Source organism: Chroicocephalus ridibundus, chromosome 4 (genome assembly GCF_963924245.1).
Source record: "Chroicocephalus ridibundus chromosome 4, bChrRid1.1, whole genome shotgun sequence".
Classification (NCBI taxonomy): Eukaryota; Metazoa; Chordata; class Aves; order Charadriiformes; family Laridae; genus Chroicocephalus; species Chroicocephalus ridibundus.
The window spans coordinates 83,686,481-83,712,263 of NC_086287.1; the positions used below are offsets into that span (position 1 = coordinate 83,686,481).

The window sequence follows — 25,783 nt, forward strand, 5'->3', positions numbered from 1 at the left end:
GGTGTAGCAAGGGGGTGTCAGTCTCTTCTCCAAAGTAACAAGTGATACAACAGGAAACAGCCACAAGTTACGCCGGGGAGGTTTAGGTTGGGCATTAGGAAAAATCCCTTCACTGAAAGGGTTATCAAATATTGGAACAGGCTGCCCAGGGAAGTGGTGGAATCACCATCCCTGGAGGTATTTAAAAGATGTGTAAACATAGTGCTGAGCGACATGGTGTAATGATGGTTTTTGTCAGTGTTAGGTTGATGGTTAGACTTGATCTTAAAGGTCCGTTCCAACCTAGACGATTCTATGACTTGTGTTGCTGGAGAGGCATTCTTTTACCTTCTTCTCTTGGGGTGAGGGATTTAGTGACCTCTTGTATCTTTACAAGATAAATATGCTTAGTATTGGGGTATGGGATTTGAGCAAACATTTATGTTCTTGCTTAGTTCTTAATAACAAAGTGGGTAAGTTTTTATTAGCAATAGATTAGGAGAGCTTGCCTTTTACATGGGTGTGCTTTATACTTTTGATAGGTCACTTACTGGTTTTGCCCCTCTAAAACTGAGAGTTTAGGAGATGCTATTTATGTCTCTCACATGGTATTCCTGAAATAAATGTGTGTATTTCTTCCTGTTTCTGAGGCAGCCCTGTGTATTTCATGTTACAGTATATTATAGTGCAGTGTTAGAGACTTACGTGTAACCTGGATGGTATGCTTGTATCATATGGAAGCTTAGGTAAAGCTTCTAAAATAGTTTCAGCTGTTTCATTGTAGTGTCAGACTGGGAATAATTAGTACCATCTCTTAGCAAAGCATGTTGCTAATTGTGACTACAGAGTAGCTGTGTTGCTTCTTACTTAGTGTGATAGGTTTGGAAGGTTTTTTTCCTCTCCTGAAGCATTTTATTAGGCACCTGTTTCCAGTGTGAATTGTTTTTAAGTGGTAAACTGGACACTGTAGTGATGATATTGTGGTGTGCTGGTTTGTGCCAAAAATGAAATGCCAGTTACTTCAGTCTGTAGGTAGCTGCTTATTCCATTGTAGTTCTTAGGTATGGTATGTACCGTTGCAGGTACTGGTAAAAATCTCTGTTATCTTAAAATTGTTTGCTAATGTTGGGATGCTTCTTCTGTGTTACAAGTTTTTTGTGTGGTTTTTTGTGTTTGTTTGGTTTGGTTTGGTTTTCTTAATGATGTAAGCATTTTCCTCTGGTGTTTTCTGTCCTTTTGGTCATGTAGATAAATTGCAGCAGCCCTTGTGTTCAGTCAGGCTCTGTCTGTTGACCTTTGAATGTAAGATAATTGGCTATATACCGAAAGCGGGTCGAGGGTAATGGGTATGTTTTGGTATACTAAGAATTGATGTGGTTGTATGTAAGTAAGTATGAATGGCAAATCTTAATTAGGCTTTAACACAGTGCATCATTAAGAAGGCTAGTTTGAACCATTTGATCAGTGTAAATCGGTTGCCTAGACTAATACTCCTGAGACTAGTAGCAAAAATCTGGAGGCTTGCTTTAGGTGTGTGCTCTTTAGATATGCTTCAAAATAAGTGGTGGCTTCAAAAATGGTTCATCAAATGTTTGTTGTTCTTTTACAGTAGTGTTGAGGAAGACACTAGCTGAGAAACATGGAAGTCTTGGTATTAGAGGTATGCTGGTGTTTTTTTAAAGTCTAAAGGATTGGTGTTTGTTTCCTTCAATGCAACTATGGAAGTCAGATTAACAAATAAGATGATGCTTCTATTTGCATTCAGCAGTAATTTCTTGTACGTGTGAGGTCATATATGGATTATATGTTTTGTCACTTTTGTTAAGTATTTGTATTGGTCTCATCTCAAAAGAGGTCAGTAGGGATGCAGTTAAAATCTAAAATTGAAGATGCACAACATAATCTTTTAATAGGGTGTGGTATAATACTAGATTCTAACGAATTCCACAAGAGATCATGGAAAAATCGTTTTCCTAGAATACAGATAGGGTAGCTGACCCCAACTGATCAAAAGGATATTCCATACCAAATTATATCGTGCTCAGCAATAAGAGCTGCAGGGAAGGATCAGGAAAGAAGAACATCTGAGGTTATTGAATTTGTCTTCCCAAGTAAGCATTACACGTGATGAAGCCCCGTTTTCCTAGAAATGGCTAAACACCTGCCTGCCAATGGGAAACAGTGAATGCATTCCTTATTTTGCTTTGTTTGCATGCACAACTTTTATTTTACCCCTTCAGCTGTTTTTGTATCAGCCTGTGAGTTTTCTCACTTTCACCCTTCCAGCTGTTTCAGTCATCCCTCAGCAGGGGAGTGAGGGAGCAGCTGTGCGGTGTTTAGCTACCTACTGGGATTAACCCACAACAATCAGGGACCCAGATCAGCCCAAAGACTGGGATATAAGGGTTTGCAAAGGCTGAGCAGAAAGCTATGACTCCATTTTAAAGAAACTGTTTTGTAAACTCTCCTGAGCATGAAGAAAAGCCCATTGTTGGGTTTGTTGTGTGTTTTGGGGTTTTTTTATACATCTTGAATATGGAAGTAAAAGTCTTGATGTTTTTGCACTTTACCCACTGTTTGGTTTAACCAACTTTTTAGATAATGCTGATACCTACTACCTGCTACTACCTGCGGTGCGAAAGAAACTTGTAAGTCATTTAACGAACTAATGGTCTGAAGTTGAAAGATGTTTTACTTGTTAACATTCTGTATGCTAAGTAGCAGTCCCCAAAATTTTTAAGGTGCCTTGTTAAAGATTTTAAGTTTTATTTTTACATTTGCTCCTCAGATGTTCTTAAAAACATCCTATCACTTTAGCAGGAGTTAATAGTATTTGTTATTGTTATCTACTCCTTGCCCCAGATTGAAGATCCAGGTTGCTTTTGGGTTACAATGAAAGGATGTGGGCCTTACATAGTCGATGAAACAGAATATAAAAACCTGAATGCTGAAATGAATCAGTTCTATGACAAATCTTACAAAGATGTGGATGAAGTAAAACCACTAACGGTAAAAGAAGGCCAGGTAAAATCATTGCTATGTTTTGTAGATAGAAATAATCTGTTATTTGCATTGATTTGGGGCTGAAGTATCCAAGATACGCATTAATCTTCTTTTTAATATTGCTATGTATAAAAGTAGATAATGGCTTCTCTATGGGTTATCTGTGTAGTAGCTGTAAACTTCATAACTATGTAAGTTGCAACACTTGCATTTTAAAAAGAAAATTGAGGGCTGTGTAGTAAATACTGTATTCTTGCCTCTGAAAAAGACTTTGAATGTAATTTGCTCCATTTATAAGAACCTGTGGTCTTTTTCTTTCTTTTTCAGATTTGTGTGGTTTTCAGTGAGGAACTCAAATGCTGGTGTAGAGCGGTTATTAAGTCAATCATGTACTGTACAGATGATTATCAAACAGAATGTTTTCTTCTGGATTATGCCAAATACATTTTTGTTAAATCAAAGAAGTAAGTGTTTGGGTTTTTCTGAGCTGTCACTGAAATGTATTTGTTAGCTAATGCATACAAATACTATTAACATTTATTTAGATTGATAGTGGCAAGGATTTGTTTTAATCGAGGTGTGGATTAGGTCCACAAGAAACTGCTAGCCATGTGATAGGCCCTTCCAGGTATTGATACAAACCAGTCTTTGTTTTGTGAATTTTTAAAGATGCTTTATATTGTAGGTTTTGGGTCTTTAAAGATTTGAAATTGAAGTAATGGCAGTTTATGTCTGAAATACATGATTGGCAGTTAACATATATACTTTCCTCCCTTATTAATTGGTTATATATTAAAAAAATTACAAGCAGTGAAGATTATTCACAAAGTGTACATGGAAGCAGGCTTCGCTTGCTGAACCAGCTTTTGACACCTAGACACAAAAATGTGCGTTTTTTTCCCCACTGCAAATTACTAGCTTGTTTAGGTTACTAAGAGCTGACAGTCTTAGTATGGTGTAAAAAAAGGTGAGCTTTCACAGGTTCCCAGTTTTTAATAAAACCACTATGAAACCTACTATTTCTAAAATCTTGAAAAATATGTTTTAAAAAATAACTGTTTCAGCTCTTAGCTAGATTTAAAGTTCATTTCTCTAATAAAACATGCAACTTCGAGTACGAGAAACTTTATCAAGTGTTTTTTGTAGTATTCCACAAAATTAAGAAAGCTTATTTAAAATACTTTAAATATTAAATAATGTTTTTATTTAATTTTACTGTATTGGAAAACAACTTGACAATACCCTGAGTGTAAAATACATTCAACTAGAAGTAAATGTGTGATTTACTGCTTTTTAATTGTAAAATAAAAATTTGAACAAAAGCAATAAATATGTGGATCTTAAAAGCTTGCTATATACGGTGTCTTGCTGGTTATTAAAAGTCTCCAACCAAAGCAAGTGTTAAGGATAAGATAAACACTCTAGTGGTAGATTTGTAAAGAATAATTATTTTTTTCTTTGGAAAATGAGTACAAATGCAAATTAGTGTACTTATTAGATTTCCTTCTTGCTGATGTTAATCATACCTGGTTTGTTACACAGAAGTAATAATTGCAAAACAGAATATGCAGTGGCAGGTGGTATATGTGGTAGTACGAGAGCTAAATATCATGAAAAGACAAAGCTGTAGTGGCAAAGGATCAGAAAGATTTCGAGTGAATAGTAAGTGTATTGATATCCAGAGCGAATCTGTTCACTAATTGCTCCTGGTAGCACCTCTCTTGGAGAGAAAAATAACGCAATGGTTCCATGGTGTTTCACAGTGGGAGCCAAACTTCTGGAAGAACTGTCTGGTCAGATACAGGGTAATGGAAGGATGTGTATGAGACTAATGACTTCTGGAGAATAAAATCTGCTTAATAAAATAAGATTAAATCTACTTTGTTTTTAAGCATTCGAGTTGCACTGGAAGCATTTATGCAGATCCCATATAGGGCAAAGAAGTGTAGACTGTATCGCACAAAGCCAGTGACATTGCGTATCGATTTTTGTGAAGATACTGCAAAAATAGTGTAAGTAGAGTTTAATAAATGTGTTCTATTCATAAATTTCTTAAGTGTGAAGTTTTATTGTAGAAATTTTTTTAGAAGAGATGATATTTCAAGAAGAACATAGAAACAGTTTTCCAAATCTGATTTCCTGTTTCAGAGGAGCAGGTCTTAAGTGGAACTGCTTCCTTAATGATTTGTGTTTTATTATTCACCTGTTTGAATCTTTTGATATTTATTTAAAAGCCTTCAGAAGTTTAGACAGGTTTCTGGCAGTTTTTGCCCTTTGTCATCCCAGAGCTGTGCTTCTTGCTTCCAAGCACCTGAACTTCTTTGCTAATCTGTCCTTATGTGCTGTTTCTTACAGGTGCTCATCTTAACTCCTGATACTTTTTTTTTTTTTCCCTGTGGTAATTTCATGCTTAGGTGAACTGAAGTTCTGCAGCTGTTTATAGGTAGCTTTCGTTTTCCCCATCGTGTCTTTTTTCTTGCCATATTGTGGATTTCTGTTGTGCTTTCCATGTATTCATGTCAGTTTTTTCTCACCGCAGTTTTGAAGGACTTGAATAAGGTTTTCACTGGGGTCGGGTGTAAAGAGAAATGATTTTGTATCCTTGAGTTCCAGGATGCTATTGTCAAAGATCCTGCCAACTTGAGAGGGACGTGATTAGATCACTGGGGAATACAGCTCCACAGCCAGAAAGCTACTTTGATTTATTTGTCGGTAAAGAATATTCAAAACTCCATGTGGTTGAGAACTTTACTTTTCTAATACTCCTGTTTGGAAGAAGAAATTGACTTCTAGTATTGTGACAGAACAAATACTAGTTAGTTGGGATAGGAATAGCATACATCTTAAGTGGGCCATCGTTGTGAATTATCAAAAAAGTTGTAGGTTGTCATATTTTTAGTGCTCTTCACTTGATTCTTTTTTATTTTATACTTAAAGTTTATTTTATACTTAAAGTTGCAGAAGATGGTAAAGAGTGAACTTAATTTTCTGCTACAGACACTGGAGCCTTCAGCACTTTAGTGTTTGTTAAGTGCTTGTGTTGTTAAGCACAAGTGGACTCTTGCTTTATTTTTGGTTATTCTGTTTTGTTTCTAACCATTGTATTTTATATTGGATGTAAGCCATCATACCTTGACAAAGCAATATCAAGTAATTTTTGATCAGCTTATTTTACTGATGAGCTGAAACAATATTATCAAGACTGAAATTACATTCTAAGTAGCAAGATTCTGCTAATTTGTCTAGTTGCTGCACTTAAGATTTGGCGTGGCTTGAAAGTATTTCTTGATATGCGTCACAAATTTTTTCCAACATTACCATTTTAATTTTTGATGTTGTGGGATAACTGGTTGTGTTTATTTTCCTAGACCAGCCAAAAGATGGGATAGTGCTGCTACTTGGTATTTTCAAAACCTTCTTAAAGGTAAATAAAACATCCTGCCAAAATCATACTTGTGGCTTCTGTTTTGGGAAAAATAAACTGTTAGAGAAATGTAGTACTTTTGTTTATATATTTAATTATATTTAAGAATATTGTAGATTAAAAATAAAGAGGAAGGAGCTACATAAAGTTTTTTGTGTGAACTGACTAAAGCAAAAATATTTGTGGAGCTTCATCTTGAGTAGTGTGGGCTTCCATGCTGCATAAATTTGATAGCTGACTAGATGGTGTCTGGCTCTATGACACATTAGATAAGGTAGCACTCACATAACACTTGTTTTGAACAGTGGAGCCTTTCTTTGTGTTTAGCTTAAACCTTTGAATAGCCATCACGGCTGTATTTTTGTAGTTTTGTACAGAGTTGGCAAGATCTGGCTTATGAGTTTACCCTTTCAGTTGTTGCTTGACAAGGATGTAAGCACCAGCTCAGAAGACGTATATCTTTATTGTAGTTAGTAAATAGATTGAGCTCCGAGTAGTTATTCAGTAAGCTAGAACTGCTTTTTCTCCAGTCTGTTGTTGTGCTTTCACATATTTCAGTAAGTCATCCAGTCTTTTTCATATCAAGCCTTCTGTATTGGTATGAAACAGATTTTGGTCTTACTAGAAAAGCAGCTCCTTACTGAGATTTTCTAATCTTGCTTAAATGCTTCTACCTAAAAAACTGCCTACCTGCTCACTCACAAGTATAATAAACTCCACATAAAATGTGTTTGGGAGGAGAGGATGAGCTTACAAAAGCAATAAGGAGTCTTTAGGCTTATAATTTCACACGCTAACTGGTTCATAGCACTTCTCATGATCTACTTTTTTATTTTTTTTTGCCGCACATTTAAGTGTCACTATGCAAGTAAAGGTTAGTAGGGAGCAATAATAACATTGAATTTAATTTCATAGATATTGCCAGACTGTACCATAAGTAGTAATACATACCTTTTTTAATTGTTAGCACATCATTAGTGCCTGCAGAAGTGCTTCAGAATTTACTAATGGACTTTATCAGCTATGTTTGCTCGAATGAAGGGCCTAACCAAGCCATACAAATGTGCAAATATATCTTCTTTCAAGAAAAGTAAATGTCAAGTTTGGAAAGTACACATTTGTACTACAGGTTGTCAGAGGCTAAAAGATAAACTAAGACTTTTAGTGTAGAACTAAGACTCGTTTGTGCAGAGAGGTCATTAATCTGTTTCAGCTCCAAATCTTCCTTCAAAGACTAAGGACAATTTCATTTTTGCAACTTTAAGGTTTTTTTGCTTTGTTACTTTCTCATTTCACTGAAAGTTATTATAATTGTACTAACTTCCCTAAAGAAATAGGTTACATGTGTAATTGTGATTTCTATTTTTGTTGATCTCTGAAAGTACAAGTGAAAAACACTGATAATTTGATACGGGTTTAATCTTTTTACTTGTGTTTATTACTACATTTAGCAACTACCCAAGTAAAAGTCAAGTTATGTGCTGTAGAAGATAACACATTTGATGTATTTCTTTATGTGACAATAAAGGATGAAAAGGTGAGATACTTTTATATCTGCAAACCTGTTCATGCACTTTGATAACGCAAGTTACAGCTTTGCAATTAGTTTAACACTGAAAAGCATTACTTGCAAGTGAGTTGTAATTTCTGTCAGATACAGTAGTAACTGTATATCATATACTTATTAGGGCGTTTGTTTTATTTTTCTGTTGCTTGTAAACTTCTGGAGGAATTCCAAGAGGCAGAAATCCTGTTTGTCTTTGTGAACCTCTTTTTGGAAGGTATTGTCAAGCAAGTGAAGTCCAGCAAGTACTTCAAATGGACAACTATGTGAATTATTTAGCGCACTTTTGCACCTTTTTGTGGTATCATACTTAATGTTTCAGTAGGCAGTTGCATAATATTATAAAAATAAATAGGAATTCACACTTGCTTTTGCATAACACTGAGTCCTCAAACCTTTGGAGGGGGGCGGGAACCCCAACTAGTTCCACTTGTCAAGATGTGTAACTTGTGCTAAATCTCTGCTGTAGTTACTGTCAGACTTGCGCAGCTGTATGGTAGATACAAATAAATGCATTTGAATGCTGCTTCTGCTTGGGAGTGTTTTATTCAGAGTTTTAGCACTGGAGCTGTGGTCTTTGCCGCAGATAATAACTTTGAAGGTACAGACTAGTTTGAGTATATTCTGTCAGTTCAGAATACCAATTGGCAATAGTATCACTGATCTCAGCCAGTGGAGTTTAAGAAGTTTTCGGTTTAGTATTACTTTTTTCTGCCAGGTTTTGATGCACGCTGAATGAATTTTTCTAAAATTTTTAGGGCTCATAGAAAAAGTTAATTGAGCACAGAATTTCAGGCAGAAGCATGGAATTGACAACTAATTAACACTTGTTTAGAGAACATAAAGGAAGCTGTGACTGACTTTTCCTATTCTGGAGTTAATAATCTTCAGAAAGTATCCACTGATACTGTTTATGTCTTACTACTGTTTAAAGCTTCAAATACATTCTAAACAAGTATGTTATATAGTGGTGTAGCTTACTTTTTGTTGATGCTGGTCCGTACTGGTTGTTTTTTTAGGTGTGCGTTAATGACGATCTTGTCTCAAAGAACTTTGCTTGTTTTGAGGAAGCTGAAGAGAATATGGGGAGTTCTGCAGATTATCAGGAGAACCAAATGTCATTAAATGTTGAGTGTCTTCCAGTGAAAATTGTTAATCCTGCACTTGCTTTCAGGCCAGTGCTGTTTCAGGAGGAGGTATCAACAAATCATGAAACAGGTGGGAATCGTGTGTCAGAAAGAGTCATACATGCAAAGCATCATATGTCTTCAATTGAATATATTGAACATGAACCTACTGTCTCAGTTCGAATCCAACAATTGGATAAAATGGTATCCTTACAAACAATAATGCGGTATCACACTTTACAAAGACTAATCAAATTATCAGATGCAGGAATACTATAAAGCTTTTTGTACTAAGACGAAGGCTGAGGGTGAGTTACACAGGCACTTGTTGATATGCTTAATAGCGTTACATATTATTGACATCACTTGTGGCATTGATCAGTGATGCATTACTGGTTTTTTTGAGTTTGGAGGGATTTATTTGAACAGAGGTACTTTTGAAGCTAGCGTTTACCATTAATTTTCTCATTTATCCTGATTAGAGTATGTCTTTTAAAAAGTGTACAACTTTCTGCCCTCCATCCATGTTCACTCAGTTCACATGTATAGTTATAGAATTATAGAATGGTTTAGGTTGAAAGGGACCTTAGCTAGCTCTAACTCCCCTGCCGTGGGCAGGGACACCTCCCACTAGACCAGGTTGCTCTTTAGATAAAAATAACTGGGTTTTTGGTTGTTCTTTTTTACATTAGGAAATTATACAAGCAACTAAAGTAACTTGCAACACACTGTAAATAAAAGTGCTGGCTTTTTATGTGTTCAGGTAATCAGAAATGTGTTTCTGCACGTTTTACTTGCCTTTCTAGGTCTTGCTGTTTCCAGTTCTTTCCTTCAAGAGACTTACCAAAGGTCAAGCACAGATCTAAATGAAAATACTGCATCTGTAAGTATTGGTTTTTGTATTAAATTGTCAAAGATGAACTAAATTAAACATACAAAGGACAGATTAGGAATAGTGTAGTCATCTGTCTTGTTTTTTGATGTAATACAGATCTGGGGGACCGTGCTAATTCTCGATAAATACACTAAAGTGCTTGAAAAGGTTGTGCCTCCTGTTGCGCTCCTTTGCTATAGTTTTATGAAGATGACTGCTGTCTACATGACACAGTTTTCTGAATATATTAAAATGTAAATTTTAATGTTTCCCTGAAAACAAAATAGTCCTTATGCTGTACCATGGTAAACATTCATTGGAGTCTCTTCTTATTTGTTGAGTCACCTAATACTTTAAATGTCTAATGTGGTTTCTTACCATTTTCTCTTTTTTTGCTTGCTACTCTCTTCTGAAACATTTTTGAAAGGTTGGCACTTATTCTTGAGTATTAAATTGTGTACTGAATTGCACAATTGGAGCCATTACAATGTCCGTGGGAGGGAAGGAAAATGAACTGATAGATTCTAGGCAAATAATCACTGCTGAGTGTATTTAATCTCAGTTCTTTTAAAGACCTTATGTGCTGTTCTGTGTCCTCTTCTGCTAGATGCTTTAAAGGAGAAATTTGCTTCTATGATAGCAATGGAACTACTTCTGTCAGGGCAAAAAGGGAGTTTTACAGAAGGTATTTTATAGTTCTGATGAGAGTTAAAAGGATGATAACCACTCCTGAACTTAAACTGTAAAGCCTTATTAAAATATTTTTGAAAGAATGATTATGAAAATTGTAGTGTAGATTGTTACTGAATCAGAGCGGGACTACCTTTATACCCTTCTGCAAACAGTGAGCTGAATTACCTTTGCCACCCACTTGAGTGATGCAAGTCTTTGACCAAGTCATGCTTGTTGATTGCTGGTGGGTAATGGTGAACGCTAGGAAGTCCTCTGTTCAGAACCAGACATCTTTGGGGTCACTCTGGGTCCAGTATCTGATACTGGTTACTCCCTTGAGGATTTGCAGTATTGTTCAATTTAAGTTCATGTGCGTTGTTGCTGTAAGTGTACAGCTGGGTAGCCTCGTTTTGTTTTTCCTCCTGCCTGTGATGTGCGGGCTTTCCATGATTTTTCTTGTTTTAAAGATGAAGACGTTTAAAAACTACTCAGTAGGTATTCGTACTAGCTCAACTCCCCAGTTATGGCTATAGCTTGAGGTATGACCATGAACTAATTTTTCTTTTGTGTGGTGTTTTGTTACATGCTTGATTCTTAGTAAAGAAAATACTGTTCTGTAACAAGTTAGACAGTTTTCTGAAGTTTGTTTCATCAAAATTGTTGCCTTATTCAGACAAACTTAAAATTTGTGCAGAAGTTTTCCAGAATATTTGTAGAATCATGGAGTTAGGTAAGAAAACCGCTTCCAACTCAGTAGACAAAAGAAATAATTTTTCTAAAATGTTGCTCTTGAACAGTATTTTAGTGCTAAAAATGCGTTTGTCTTTTCTTGATAGATTGTCAAAGCAATTCCAGGTTTGCCTTTCAAGGAAAATACAGCAGTTCACACAGACAGGTATGATGCAGCATGTTAAATATTTTAAATGGTTATGTAACCGGGTAATTAGGAGCTGCAGCATGTTTCCAGTTACTATTCTTAGGCAGACAAAAGAACAGAGGGTAAGAGACTATGCATACACATGTTTTCGGGGAAGAAGGGAATTTGAAGCTGCTGATACCTATCCAGACTACAGTAAAAAAAGCATTTTTTTTTTAAAGTAGTTTGACAACAAGGATGTGATGGGGAAGTATTTTTTCTGCACACTAAACAGGTTAAGTTGCTTTATTTTATTCTTAGTGTGATTTATAAAGTTTTCAAACTTAATGAAATATGACTATGAATTGATTTTGCGCAGTGCTTTTACTGTGCTGTGTGTCAGTTGATGCATATGTATTAAACCCAAGGAGTTTTTTTTAAGTCAGTTTCTAACTGCTGCAAAGATATATTGTTTAATTTTTTGAAACTTTAAGAAACCTTTTTTCTACAGTCCTGTCTGATTTTCTTCTAAAGTTGAGGAACCTACCAATTAACTTTTTAAATATTTTCCTTAGGATTATTTTCAGATACTTAAAAGCTAATACTAAATTTTATTTTCAAAATATTACCTTTTGATTTCTTTTTTCTTGTTTGAGGATTTTTCCTCCTTGCCATAGGTAATACATCAAAAATATTTTGCAAGTGAATTGCTTCATGACACTTTAGAAATATTGTTGGCAATACTAAGTTATATTTTACTTTTGCGTTTATGTTGGATTTAATATTTGTATGTTTCTGAGGCTTCAACAGTTCTTAAATTGTGATCCTCTGAAGACTCACATAATTGAAGATGACCAACAGGTATTTCAAGCATTAATTTCCATTTAACTTCTCTTGTGCCACTGTATGGTGTGTACATGGAAGGGTTTAGTAGTGTTGGGGCTGTTGATCGTCTTTGTGGAAGGAGGTTGGGCTGATTCCAGCTGCATTTGCAACCGGAGGCAATGCCAGGGTGAGAGGAGTAGGAGGTGCTCCATGCCAAAGCAGGCATCCTTGGAGGGACTGCAGTCTGTGCAGCACCTACAGTGGATCAGAGGAAAGAACTGAGAGGGAGGGAACAACAGAGGGAGACTTGTGTTCTGACTGCAGTCCCTGCCTTGCACTGCTCATTGCCTCAGCGCTGGGACTGAGTGTGACCTGCGTGGATTATAAGGGAAGAGGAGAGGAGTTTGGGATGAGGTTGAACCTGGTAATGGGGGAGGAAAGGCGTTTTGCTGAGTGTATAAGTGTTTGTTTCTTTGTTTTTGTTTCCCAGTAACTAAATCAGTACTTGTATATATTAATTGGCAACAAATTAACCTAAAGTTGTGTCTGATTTGCCTGCATCAGTAATTGTTAAGTAACAGCCCTGTATGTTTTGGCCCATGAATCTTCTTACTCACTCTCCCTGTTTTTCTCTCCCATCCTTCTGTAAAGGGCAAGTGAGTAAGCAAGTGGCTGCGTGGGTGTTTGGTGGTATGCTGAGGCCAGTCCGCCACAGCAAATCTTACTAGTCATCTTCTTAAATTATATTTGGATTTTTTTATAGCTGAGTGCTAGCTGTACACGGAACATCTAGTGCATTCTCTTGAGTGGTTTGACAGTTGTGGTAAGACGGTCTTGATAAATCTTTAAGAAATACTAATAATGAGTATTTGTCTCACCACTGGTCTGTGTAACTTAGCAGTATGTATGAGTCATCTGAAATGTATTTACAATTTCTTTGGCTATTTTTCATCAAAATACCATATTTTAGATACAGTGAATGCATTTGAATCTTATGTAAGCCAAAACCCTTTTAGTAAATGTTGCCTTTATCACCGATTTGTCATATGGTTTCAGAGTGTTCAAAGTCTTAGTGAAGAAAGAAACTTTGTCTTTCTTAGCAACAAAATTGAGCCATCGTCAGTTCTGGAAACAGCACCACTTTCTGATGATCTGAAAAAGGTAATGCTAATGTAGTATATTACACTGAGTATCTTTTTAAGGCTAGTATTGTACCCCAACTTTTGATACTAAATATTATACCTAATTTTGATTGAGGAATGTCTAGGAGGTTGTTCACGTGGTTCAATAAGCTTCAGAGAGAAGCTGTAAGAATTGTACACGTTTCTTCTGGTATATCAACCACTGCCACAAGTCATGGGATTTGAATTTTCGCATAATAATTTAATTCTTCAGTCCAGAAGAACTTTTTCATATTGCACATTAAGGACACTTATTACGTAGTGGGTTAAAAGCTTTTAAATCACTTAGTGTTGTGTTTTGTATTGGTTTGTTATTGTGTTTAAGTACACAGTTTTCATGTGGAACTCTTTGATTTCTCTTTCTGTAGGAGCTTACTCGGAAAAAATTTTTAGGTCCTAGCTTCACTGAATCCTACTGTTGGCCGCCAGTAGCTCGAGGATGTGATGTAGTTGTCATCTCGTATGAGGGAAATGATCCTTTTTTATATATTCCACCAGTTCTTACATTTTTGCAGTCGGGAAGTTGCTACAAAGGCTTGCCAAACAGGAATGGAGTATGTATATATTAGAGTAGTAACAAGTTTTCTGTTCTAAAGGGCAGATGTAAAATAATGATCCAAAAGGTAGTGGATATTTAGAATGTATACATTTAATGTGGTCTCAGTGTATCTTGCTTGCCAGTTCATATAAGCCTTCTGCTTAGGGGCTTACAGAGATGGACTGCATGAATGTGGGTGTCTAAAACTTGCTTATCAAGTAATATCTGACAAGTGATTAATATCATTGACACTCGATGTGGCTTTGTTTTTAAGGGGATAGTATGTAGTCATTAAATAAAAATTTGTATTAGCTGTTTTAAATAGTGTAATTAATTTTCTAAATTGCATTAGATCATAGAAAGCTAGAATTATTGAGATTGTAAGGGACCTCTGGAGATTGCCTAGTTACAACCCCAAGTAAGCTTCTGTTAAATTTTTGGAGCTTTTACTGTATGTTGCAGCACGCGTTCTTTTTGTCTCCAGGTAACCTGGTGTATGGTTCCTTGGGTCTGTAACATCTGCATTTAGGAGGTGATAATAGTACTAAAAGGTTCAGTTTTGAAGTACTTCAAGGCCTGTGTTGCAGATTTTGGGTTTGCTGTAAATGCTGAAGTAGTACAATTCTTAAGATTCTGAACTTTTGTCTAATACTATGATGTAAAATTTGGTAATTATTTAGCCACTAGCACTTATTTTATGTCCTGGGTGGAAGAAGGCACAACTTGTTTTTGAGCTACTGAAAACATATGAGGGATGCTCCAGACAGCTTCATCCAATGTTGATAATCCTTGGGCAGAACAAAGAAGAAACTAGAAGTGTGAAAATCCGAGGATGTAAGAATACTTTCTGTCTTCTTAATTATGCTTGAAAACGATGCGGACTGCCTTAATTGCAGAAAATTGTGAAAGAAACAGATTATACTTATTAAGTTTTTTGTTCTATAAAGTGATAATTCTATTTCTTTAATGCTATAACTGTAGTGATATATGAAGCTTCATTAGTGCGATTTAACAGTAAATGGTATTAAAGTTGTTCAAATATCTACATGTTGAGTATCTTTTTTGTGAGTTCCATAACAATTATTTTTGAGACAAATTAGTGGTAGGGATTTGCTGAAGATTATGCTAAATTAGGATTACTCATGGACTTTCTTGATTTAGAACCAGGTTTCATAATACTTTTTTTTTTTTTGATACGTGAGCATGCATCACTGGACAGAGGTACTAGGTCTGTCAGGAATGGAGTTAATTCTCTTCACAGGGTGTATGGTGGTGTGTTTTGGATTTGTAACTGGAACAGTGTGGATAACACACTGGTGTTTTGGCTTGTGTTGGGCATCACTTGCATGACATCAAGAATTCTTCTTCCCAGTCTGCCACCCAGTGAGTATGCAGTGGGTGGGCAAGAAGCTGTGAGGTGACACAGTATGGTCAGCCACACTGACCAAAGTAACATACGGTATTGTATAACGTCACACTTGGCAATAGGAACTTGAGGGGTGGGGATGATCCGATGAGTGGCTGGGTATCAGTCTGCTTAGGGGATGTTGTCAGTGTTGCCTTTGCATTGCTTCCCCCCTTCCCTCCTTCACTTACTACGCTGGCTTTTTTTTGACCCCTGAGTTTTCTCACTTTGGCAGTTCCTATTCTCTCCCCTGTCCCACCAGGGATGGAGGGAGTGAGTGGGCATCTGTGTGCCTTTTAGCTGCTGGCTGCACTCAGCCCACCACAGTAATGCATATGTGTATGTTCTTTAAAAATACTTTTAACAAATATATAATTATTTCAAGTACATGTTTTTATTTTTTAAAGTTGACAGATATTTAAGGGATGTCTCATGCTGCTTTCCTGCTTATATACTCTTAACACAATTCTTCTCTTAATTTTAAAAAAAATTGGAAAAGTGAAGGATTAAAAAGGAGGAAATAGTTCTCTGCAGACAAAGTTGCATAAATGTCCAACTTAAATTTTAGTTTGAAGTAACGTTTGTTTTTGTCTTTTTTAAATGGTGGTTTTCAACTTGCTTGTTGCATTAAATTCTAAGTAATTTTTGCATGTAACTTCAGTAGTGTGTAGCAAATACTCCATAGAGAAGAGGAAGCATAGAAGTAGTAAAAGATTTGTTGGGAGACTTGTCCTATTTAAGTGTATTTACTTAAAACACTTAGTTTTACTATTCTTGTTTGGTCTTTTTGTTAAGCCTTAATTGATAACTGCATTTTTAAAAGTGGCTCTCTTTGCCAAGGAAACAAGAAATACAGATAAAACTATGAAGGACTTTGTAAAACTTCCTGTTTCAGCAGTTTATATCCTTACATCCATCTTTCAAGTTTAAGAGCCTGGTGGATGAATTCAGATCTTTTATTAGTAGAGCTGTTGGTGTATTTGCACAGATTAAGATTGGTGTGTTTTTATTGTTATACATACAAACATGCAGATGCACATGTAGATATCTAAGCTACAATGTGTGCTTTATTCTATTTTTAAAACTGAACTTTTCTAAAGGCTGCTTTTGCATGTATTTAAATATTTATCTTCTGTCTATCTAGTTCTGAAGTTCTTATCTCTACTTCTGTTACCTTATTGGAAAATGAAATGGCATCCTGCTTTGTAAGCTTGTTAATGTTCAGACCTTTCACTCTTTCAAAAGCTCAGAGTTTTACCCACTCAGGTCTTGAAGACATGCAGGGTGTAAAAAAAAAAAAAAAAAAAAAAAAAAAAAAAAACAAGCAAATTAAAAATTACTGTTGACCAGAAGTCAGAAAATAGAGTTCAGTATTCTCTAGTTTAAAAAAAAAAAAAAACAACAACACAACCACCCAAAGCCAAGGCCCCACTTCAAGATGATGCATCTGAAATGCAAATGTAGCCTTTTTAGTAAAACTATCATGTTGTATGGGTCTTATTAATATTCTTTCAAGTTGTAAGGTAATGTTAACAGTCTTTTCTTCCTACTTCTAGGTGAAGTAATTGTGACTACACCATATAGCCTCCTGAGACTGTTTGAACATCAGAGTTTATTATTTTGTAGACTTTGCCATCTTGTTCTTGATGAGATTGAGGTACTGTTCTCTGATGCTACTGAACAGGTAAGTGGCTTATATGTTCAGGTGGTAAAATGCCATTCCAGTTGTGCATGTGTCTTGGAAACAGTGATGCATACTGAAAAAAACCCAACCTTCCTGAAACCCCTAAGGTAGAGTTGAGAAGAAATCAGAATTTAAAAAACCCCACATCTGTGTACTTCTGGCATAATTAAACACTGGAAAAGTGGAGCTGTAATCTATTGAATCTGACTTCCCCTGCTGCTGCCTTTTTTTTTTCCTTTTTTTTATTCGGAGAGCTGTGTCTTGTCCTGTTCTACTGTACTGCTCCATTGTGCTGTCTTCCTTTGCTGTGGATGGTTTCCCCAGGACTTGCATTTTTTTTTTAATAGTAGCGGTTTAATCTACTTTAAAGACTTCCATCATCTATCTGTAAGGAACTTCCTTTTCCATTTTACCAGTGCTGTTTGGACAGCTTCAGTTCAAGAAACATCTTTATTGTTAAGCTCCTCAGTCTCTGTAGAATGAAGGGGAAGAAGTGAGTGATCAGACAGTCTTGGAAGCAATCATAAAAACTTCCCTTGGGCGTTAATGTCAGTGCAAGCAAAAGGAGAAGCTAATCCCAACCCAGAGAATTTTAGAAGAGGAGCAGCATTAAGTTCCATGTTGATAAGGATGCATATATTGTATCACTTTTAAAATGATGTCTTATAACTCAAGTTTGAGAAAATTCCGTGGTTTTTTTATTGCTGCTTTGAGGCTTCTTTGGACAGATTATTTCTGTTAGTATTACAGCATATTACATCATCAGTATGCAAAAAAACAGCTTACACACCATTTCTCACTGTCATAGATATTTTAAAATCATTAACTTATTACCTGTTTAAAATTTGGTGATAAGACTAAAAGGCTGTGTTTCTAACTGAAAAGCTAGAGAGACTTCTTAATGGAGATAGGTTGCCCAGTTTGCTCTTTGTGAAGCTGTTAAATGTACCTTTGTAGCAGCAAATCTCAAGTCATAAATTAGATGAAAAGTTATCCTTATCCAGTGGGACATTCCTTTTTTCTGTTTCTGTTGTGTTCCTGTATTTCTTGAGTTGGAGTGCAGGTATACCGTATGAAGATTGTGGGAAAGGCAGTTTGTAAAATACTGTGCATGTATCTGCCATTTCTGTAGGATCTTCCCCGCTTCTCCAAAAGGTCAGTGTTGAATAGAAAAAAAATAAGAGGTATTCTTTCAGATGGAAGTGATCATTTGATAATGTTTGGACTATTGCAACTCTTCTAAAGCACTATCTTACAGAAATGTTATATTGTTAAAAATATTGCTGCTGTGGATAAGTTTAGTGTCAGGTTGAGAGAGATCTCTTAGAATTGTGTCAGAGCCCTAGAATACTTCTTAATATGGTAGTGTTTTGCCAGAAATCCAGACACTGTTCTACAGCTGGGCTGCTTGTCACTTATGTAAGGTGATGTCATCAGGAATATAGTCATTCTGTCTTAATGGTTTTTGCTTTTTAGAAATGATTTTATGTCACCCCCATAATTTTTTTTGGCAAATTACTATATTGGCAGGTTGGGCTTCTTTTCTACTTATCTCCTGATTTTTGCTGACTGCCTCTGGCCTCTTGGATCTGCTTTTGCCTAGGCTTAGCATTTTTCAGATTCCAAAATATGCTTTTCATGAGATTTCTGGCCATAATGCTGTGTTATGATCCTGTGTGTGCGCACATGCTGTTCCTTCGTGCTGTCTTGTTGCTTTCTTCTTGCTTCAGAAGCAGATCAAATAATAGGAGGAAAGTGCACAGACCAAGCACTTCATTTTGGGATGTGGAATTTGTGTTTTGCTGTGGTGATGTTTTTGTGACTGGAGAAAACTGTGCTGACACAGTGTACTTTTCACTGCTGTTGCATGCTCATTGGAATAGGATAAGAGAATTTAAAAAAAACCTTTTTCTCTATAGGTTTTTACTATATTAGATTGTTATAAGAAAGCCATTATTACTGAAGAGTGGGAGTATTCACCACATCAGATTATTGCTGTTGGAACTCATTGGAATAAACATATAGCACACTTGATAAAGGAGTTTATGAATGATCCTTACATTGTGATAACAGCTATGGAAGAAGCTTCCATCTATGGAAATGTGCAACAGGTAAAAATTTGGGGATTATGTCACTATTTGTTTACTAAGATATTTTGCTGTTTGTATTGATCAAGGTCAGTATATGGGGCTGCCGATTATTTTAAGTGGGTAGTGCTACAGTCCGAACTCAGACAGTTCAGGTGTATGAACCCATGTATGAACCGAAGTGCCTTGGAAGACCTCTATAAGTTAATAGCTGAACGAGCTGAAGGTCTTCTGTTGTGCACTGTAGGACTGGGGTGAAGATACTCCCTCGAGTATTTGATTGTTAGTGCAAATTAATCTGAATCTTATGTGAAGTATTTGCAAATGGTGTAGTTTTTGACCAGAATTTGGTCAGAGTGTTTTTGCAATTGTTAATTGTGAGTGGCAGAACTACAAGGTAAGTTATCCCAAGACAAGAGATAGTAAAATACTTGTTTTACTGCTGTACGCCACACAATACTGAGCTTAATTTGACCAAAATTTCCACACAGTTATTACATGTTCTTAGGTGTTATCTTATTTAATTTCCAGTCAATGTGGTGTAGCCCTTAAGAGAATAACACAAAATGTTGTATGATCTGAATTCTTCTGTGTCTCAAACTGTAATAATTTGGGGATTGAGAATGTTGGGAAATCTCTAAGACTAGACATTCCGAGCATGACAACAAACAAAACCACTTTTTGCGAGAAGTCCAATTAATAGTTTGGCAGGACTGAAAATGTCAGTGTTTTCATGATTTAATTAGTAAGAGTATTTCAGGTGGTGCAGTTTGCTTTTGGGAGTGTGAAGCTTTTTTATTGGTATCTGAAAATGCCAAACTTAAACGAATGAAAAATCTTAACATGAGATTCTGATGATGTGTTGGATTTTAATTATGCTTCTGGAAGCTGTTGTAAGTATCTTTTGTGAGAGTTGTACCTTCTGTATGCTTAACAGAACACCTGCCACTTACTGGAGCTACCATTTACTGGATTCTCTTTGGTATTGCATAGCAATATTTAGTGCTTATTAAAAGGAAGAATTATATAATAAAATATGTATAGATTACATGAATTATCAGCCCTCTGTTTTGTATCTACTTCAAGGTTCTGCAGCCTTGCACGTACAGTGAGAGAACTGCTGTGTTACTCAAAACACTGGATTTTATCGACAATAATCTTCAGAAGGTGCTGGTATTCACTAATTCAGTAAATGAAGCAGAAATGGTTCATGAGGTAAGAAAGCTTTTATATTTACATAGATAAGACCTTTTTTTTTTTAATTGTTAAGGTTTGACAGACTAAAATACCTTGGCTTCTGAGAATAAAGGAGTGTGCATTTGGAATTAATTATTTCTGCTAAAAATAGCCCCAACCCTGCTCTTGTGCCAACTAGAAGAAAGCCGAACTGACAGGAACGTCTGGCATAGAATGCGTTCATTACTGAATTCTTAACTGTATTACGTCTGTCAGGTTGGAACTTTTGAGTTGAAGCAAACTGTGTGGGGTGGGATAGCAAAAGGATGTGTGGCTGGATTGCTCAGATGTCATAGGAGGAGATATGTCAGTCCTGAAACATGGGAATGTATTCCCTTCCAGAAGTTGGAATAGATACTGTGATAGATACCCTAACATTTACATAGGATGACTCTTTTAAGTATCTGGAATGTTTAATCTTTGACAGTTGTTAATGGAAGCAAATCTGTTTTTTTCCTAACATGTTTTCCTTGAATATTGGAGGGTTGATTTCTTAAGCACATCAAAATGAATCCACTTTAAAAAAACAACCACTTAAAAAAAAAAAAAAATGGTGTTTGATGCTGAAGAAGTGTTGAAGATCTTTATAGTAATCCCTGTGTACACCAACTTCAGATACCTACAAAAATATTTTAAGTCTTAACTTAGTTCCATAGACATGCCAGTTTACCAGATAATCAAGGCTTTTGCAGTGACTTGAACTTGACGAATAGATAAAGCCTTTTGAGAATACTACATTCATGCAAGTTAAGTGTGGGTGGATCAGTGAGGGGGTTTTAGTGCTTTTTCTGAGAGACTGAAAGGTGAGCCTGCATGTTGTTAGGTGATAGAATCCATGTGGATTAGAGAGGACACCTTAATGGTGGGAAAAGCTTCAAATAGAATTTGTACTTTCTTAAACGTTTGCTTAATTTATTAATCCATAGGAAACTGAGCTTTATTAGTTCTCTTTTTATACAGGAAATAAATAAACTTAATTTCCATAATCTCAATTTTATTTTTTTCATATAAGCAACCTAAATTTCATTAACTCTTTCCCTTGTCTCTCTTTACAGTAGCTAAGGTATGCTAGATATTAATAAGATATACTGTTTATTAGAATTTATTAGAGCAGTGATTGCTGTATTGGAAGAACGTGTAAGTTTTTACTTTGTCATCCAGGCACTGAAGAGCAACTCCATATTTTCCTTGAAAATACATAAAGAGAGTGAGTTTAATTTCAAGTATATCTTAGAGCAGTGGACAAAAAAATACAGTTCTGGCACTCATGTTGTATTAGGTGAGTAATTTCTTTTTGTCTAGTTGTGATTATGTCTTCATGGTGACTCATGTTCTACACTAAATACTTACACTAGGTTATCTCATCACTTCTATAGGGTCAGTTCCCTATGAATTCTTTCTAGTTATCCCTTTGCTTATTTGTGCTACAGCTAGTCTCTTTTCTTTTTTTGTTGTTGTTCCTGGGTTCCAGGGTTGCTACCTGCTGTGAGGGAAAACCTTAATTAGAGGGAACATAAAGGAGGGGGGTTTTATGCATTACTTAAAAGAACTACTAATACTTCAAAGAATTTCCATGTATTTCACAGTTGTCTCCTAGTACAGAGGGTGTTTTCAGTTTGAAATAATTTAGATACTCTGAAGGGTTATTGTAGTAATTTCCTGTATGTTTTGGTAGAATTTTATTTTTCCATTTGTTTGCAGTAGCAAAGACTCTTAGCCAGTTTCAGACTTCTTTTTTTCCATTTTATACATCAAAAGCAAGAAGATTGACTTAATTACATCTGCTTTGTACGTTCATACAAAGGTGTTAGCATTCCTGCATTACTTCAAATGTTTCCTGTCTTCCTCTGGTGAAGTACTTGGCTGTGGGCAATTCTGTTTATTCTGCGATACTGATGTGAGATACAGAATTATGCTAGGTTATTACAGACTAACATGAAACGTTGTGTCTGCCATATGCTTATGAAATGTATTGACCGAAGAAATGAAATGCCTTATGTAAGTGTATTGGGAAGACTTTTCTATTAAGTCAGTGGATGGGGCAAAGTATACTTCACATGTTTGAAGTGTTACAGTTACCTTATGTGTGTGTATAAAACATGTGCTTAGTTTTAACAGATGACTGCATGCAGTCTTTGGGAATTACAGACGCAACTTGTGTGATACATTTCAGTCTTCCTTCTCCAAGAATCTTTGGTCAACGTCTACACAGCATGTCTGACAACTTCTGTAATGTGATAGAGGTTTGAGTAAATCTTTTGTGGGTTAATACTATATCTGATTATTAAGTGGTAGATACATACAAGCTTTTAAAAAGGAGATATTTATATTTTTTTTAGGATTCTTCTGTAGATCAGGAATATATAAAGGCAAGGTCAGTCATTTTGATAGCAGAAAACAGTGCATGTCATGCACTTGGGATCCTGCGCTATTTGCAACATGCAGAAGCTGAAATTCCACCAGAACTGCATGATTTTACTGCAAAGATGCTAGAAGCTGAAGAAGATAAGAAATTTTCACGACCACTGTGTGCCTATCTTAAAATATTTGGGATTTGCAAGTAAGGAAGTGCCAAGTTTTCTTGACACCCATACTGACACAGGAAGGCATTGTATGCCTTGAATGATGACTGCTTCTATTCCTTGATGAGTTTTCCTGTTGGATACTTTTATTCAAACCAGTTTTCACTCATGAGGGTTGTTTTATTTTTTGTTTCTGTTGCCTGTTGCATTTATTTCACTCTTCTTAGGTACTTTTATGAAAATGAAAATATTAACTCTTTCGTGGAGACCAATCATACATAGTCTGACTTAGTAGCATAATTTGTTATAACTCCTGCCTTAGATGTACTTGAGGGAACTTTAGGCCATTGTTTTGGTTAGTATTCTAACCATAGTTGCACAAGGTTTGTACTTTACTCTGTCCTATTGTCTCCCGTCCCTCCAGAGTTGGGTAAGTAGATGGTGATTTCTCTGAGCTGTGTGTAACTGGATCGTAAGTAGTGCCTGAAGGAGGAAGCTAAGGTGTTTTCAGGTATGACTTCTGATGTAGATAACTTGCTGAAAGTAACAGAAAATTCAGTATTAGTGTTCGTGTTACTCTGAAACAAGTTTTCTGTGGGTTTTTGGTTTGTTTTACAAACTTTTCCACCAAGAGGTTTTTGGCCATTTCTGCCTAACCCCCGGGGTCATTGGTGCTATTTGAGACAGAAATTGAATATTGAGGGCTGATGAAATTTTAGCGTTTGAAGCTGTTCTAAGTCACATCGAAACAGTTTACAACTGAAAACAAAGGGCTTTTTTTCTAAAACTGTTGTGTTTTTTAATACGTAGGAATAGAACAGTGTGTCCAGATCGTCATCAAATTAATTTACAAATAGACATGCCACAGAATATACCAGATAGAGTTACACGAACACCTGCATGTGTGACAGTAAGTTATTATTTTCCTTGCTTTGGGGTACCAAGAAGGCAGGTCTTAAATAGCTACTTAGCCTTTTACATTTTTTTTCATACTACATTGATATTTCTGTAGTGTATATATACTATATCTTTGTTACTTTTTAGGTTTTTTCCTCTCCCTTGCCATAAATAAGTATGCCAGACTTTCCCATAATCCTTAGCTTGAATTGGAATTGTTTTGCAGGTGATTCTGAGTTTATCGCAGATTTCTGTCTGCATTGAAGATTCCTGTTCTATGGGAAAGAGGGCTTATGTTCTGTTTATTCATTCCCTCTATAAATTGACACACTATACCAAAACTAACAAAGGTTAACAAATGCTCCTGTAAGCTTCAATTATATTTATTGTAGAGGAAACAAATTAATCTTTTGGAGTGAAGAGAAGTTGAAGTGGAAGATGATGTATGTTTTGTTGGAAGTGAGGATTTCTTTTCTTCGCTGACATGTTCATGCAAACTTGTTGAAAAATGAGCATATTCTGGCCTTGTCATTTGAAACGAGTACTTTCATCTGCAGTATCCACAGAAAATGGGATACAGCTCCTCCCTTATCTTCTAGATGGAACAGTTATTTGCTACTAAGATGTCAGTGCTTTTTGAAAACTGTTTTGATTAGAGTGCTGTTCCAATTGGACTCTTTTTAATAGTTTCACAGCCATGAAACCTTCATGGTTATTGGGTTGACTTTGCTATGGTCGTTCTTCATGTCCCAGTAACAGTTTGTATCTCCAGCTCCCTTCACCTGGCTTTTCAGCCCCTTCTATGCCGGAGTGTCTTCCCATACAGCAATACTGTACAGTCTCTCTTGTCTCCTTGTTGGTTGATGATTGGTGAGGGCAAGTCTGTAGACATTGGTGCTTCCTTTCAAAATTAATGCTTGGGTCTAAGAAGTGCTGGATGCCTTCCATTTGGATGAGCTGCTTCCACCTTCTTTCTGTCCTGTGTCTTGCAGAATTCAGGTGCCTTCAAGTCATGCAGTTAATGGGTGTTACGCGTTCCCAAAAGTCATAGATTTTTGAGAATAGAAAATAAGGAGAACTGTGTGGGTTCTTTGGAGTCACTCCATTTCTGCCTAATAAATAAGTTTTTGTTGGTGGTAATGAGCTCAAACCCTTTGATAATGTACATGTATCTGGTTTTACTGCCTGAGGCTGATTTCATGACACTCCCACTAGAAACTTGCACTTACCTGTGGTGCAGTCAAGACAGCAGTTGTGCTTCTTCCATGTCCTTATCTGCTTCTGCTGACTGCAGAGACTGGGTGTTTGTCTTGCAAGTCAGTTACTGCTTCGATAAGTGTTGTTTTTCTTTCTTGCCTGGAACCCAGTATAATGTTTCCTTCATTTAAGAACCTCGAGTTGCATTTTTAGGATTTCTATTAAGTGGAAATTACCTTTCTCATCCTCTTACTATCCTGTCTGGCCTCATACACCCAGCTGTATCTCAGTACTTCTGCCTGGCATGACCCTTTGGATGGAACGCACACAACATTTTATATGTTGGTGTTGATAGTAGTATATTCATAGTTTTTCATTTAAATAATTAGAGTGCAAAAAGAATGAAGGCATCATGCTTCCCCCAGTTAGTTCTTCTAAAACATACTGTAAGGATGGAGAACACTCAAATTAAGCTTGAATGGTGTGGAATGCCTTAGTGGTTAGTAGCTTGGCAGATAATAGTATAGTTCACTGGTGTTCATTTAAGTGGGTGCCACCAACTGAGACCTAATGGTTCTTGCTCTATGAATTCCTGTCCATTGTTTACTGGACTATGGGCGATTAGTATTATTCATAATCTTATGAATAATATAATAGTAACTCATAATCTTCTGAAATGTGCGTATGCAGCAGCATGTCTGTCTCCTCTTTG

General features: G+C 36.1%; 1 protein-coding gene across 2 annotated transcripts in view; it reads left to right on the top strand.

The window, feature by feature from the left end:
* The first annotated feature begins 1,586 nt into the window (after positions 1–1,586).
* Positions 1,587–25,783, top strand: part of TDRD12 (tudor domain containing 12) — a 33,022-nt gene continuing 8,825 nt past the window's right edge. The window contains exons 1-20 of one of the 2 annotated variants that reach the window (XM_063334540.1): positions 1,587–1,639; positions 2,842–3,003; positions 3,310–3,446; positions 4,875–4,994; positions 6,351–6,406; positions 7,858–7,943; positions 8,990–9,188; positions 9,904–9,980; positions 11,480–11,538; positions 12,300–12,360; positions 13,381–13,485; positions 13,874–14,059; positions 14,724–14,877; positions 17,005–17,132; positions 19,052–19,243; positions 20,306–20,434; positions 21,617–21,734; positions 22,565–22,698; positions 22,795–23,015; positions 23,788–23,887. In XM_063334540.1, coding sequence (XP_063190610.1) covers positions 1,619–1,639; positions 2,842–3,003; positions 3,310–3,446; positions 4,875–4,994; positions 6,351–6,406; positions 7,858–7,943; positions 8,990–9,188; positions 9,904–9,980; positions 11,480–11,538; positions 12,300–12,360; positions 13,381–13,485; positions 13,874–14,059; positions 14,724–14,877; positions 17,005–17,132; positions 19,052–19,243; positions 20,306–20,434; positions 21,617–21,734; positions 22,565–22,698; positions 22,795–23,015; positions 23,788–23,887 — 2,445 coding nt within the window. In that variant the 5' untranslated portion in view covers positions 1,587–1,618. The remainder of the gene's footprint in view (positions 1,640–2,841; positions 3,004–3,309; positions 3,447–4,874; positions 4,995–6,350; positions 6,407–7,857; positions 7,944–8,989; positions 9,189–9,903; positions 9,981–11,479; positions 11,539–12,299; positions 12,361–13,380; positions 13,486–13,873; positions 14,060–14,723; positions 14,878–17,004; positions 17,133–19,051; positions 19,244–20,305; positions 20,435–21,616; positions 21,735–22,564; positions 22,699–22,794; positions 23,016–23,787; positions 23,888–25,783) is intronic. The other variant, XM_063334541.1, reaches the window with a different exon arrangement.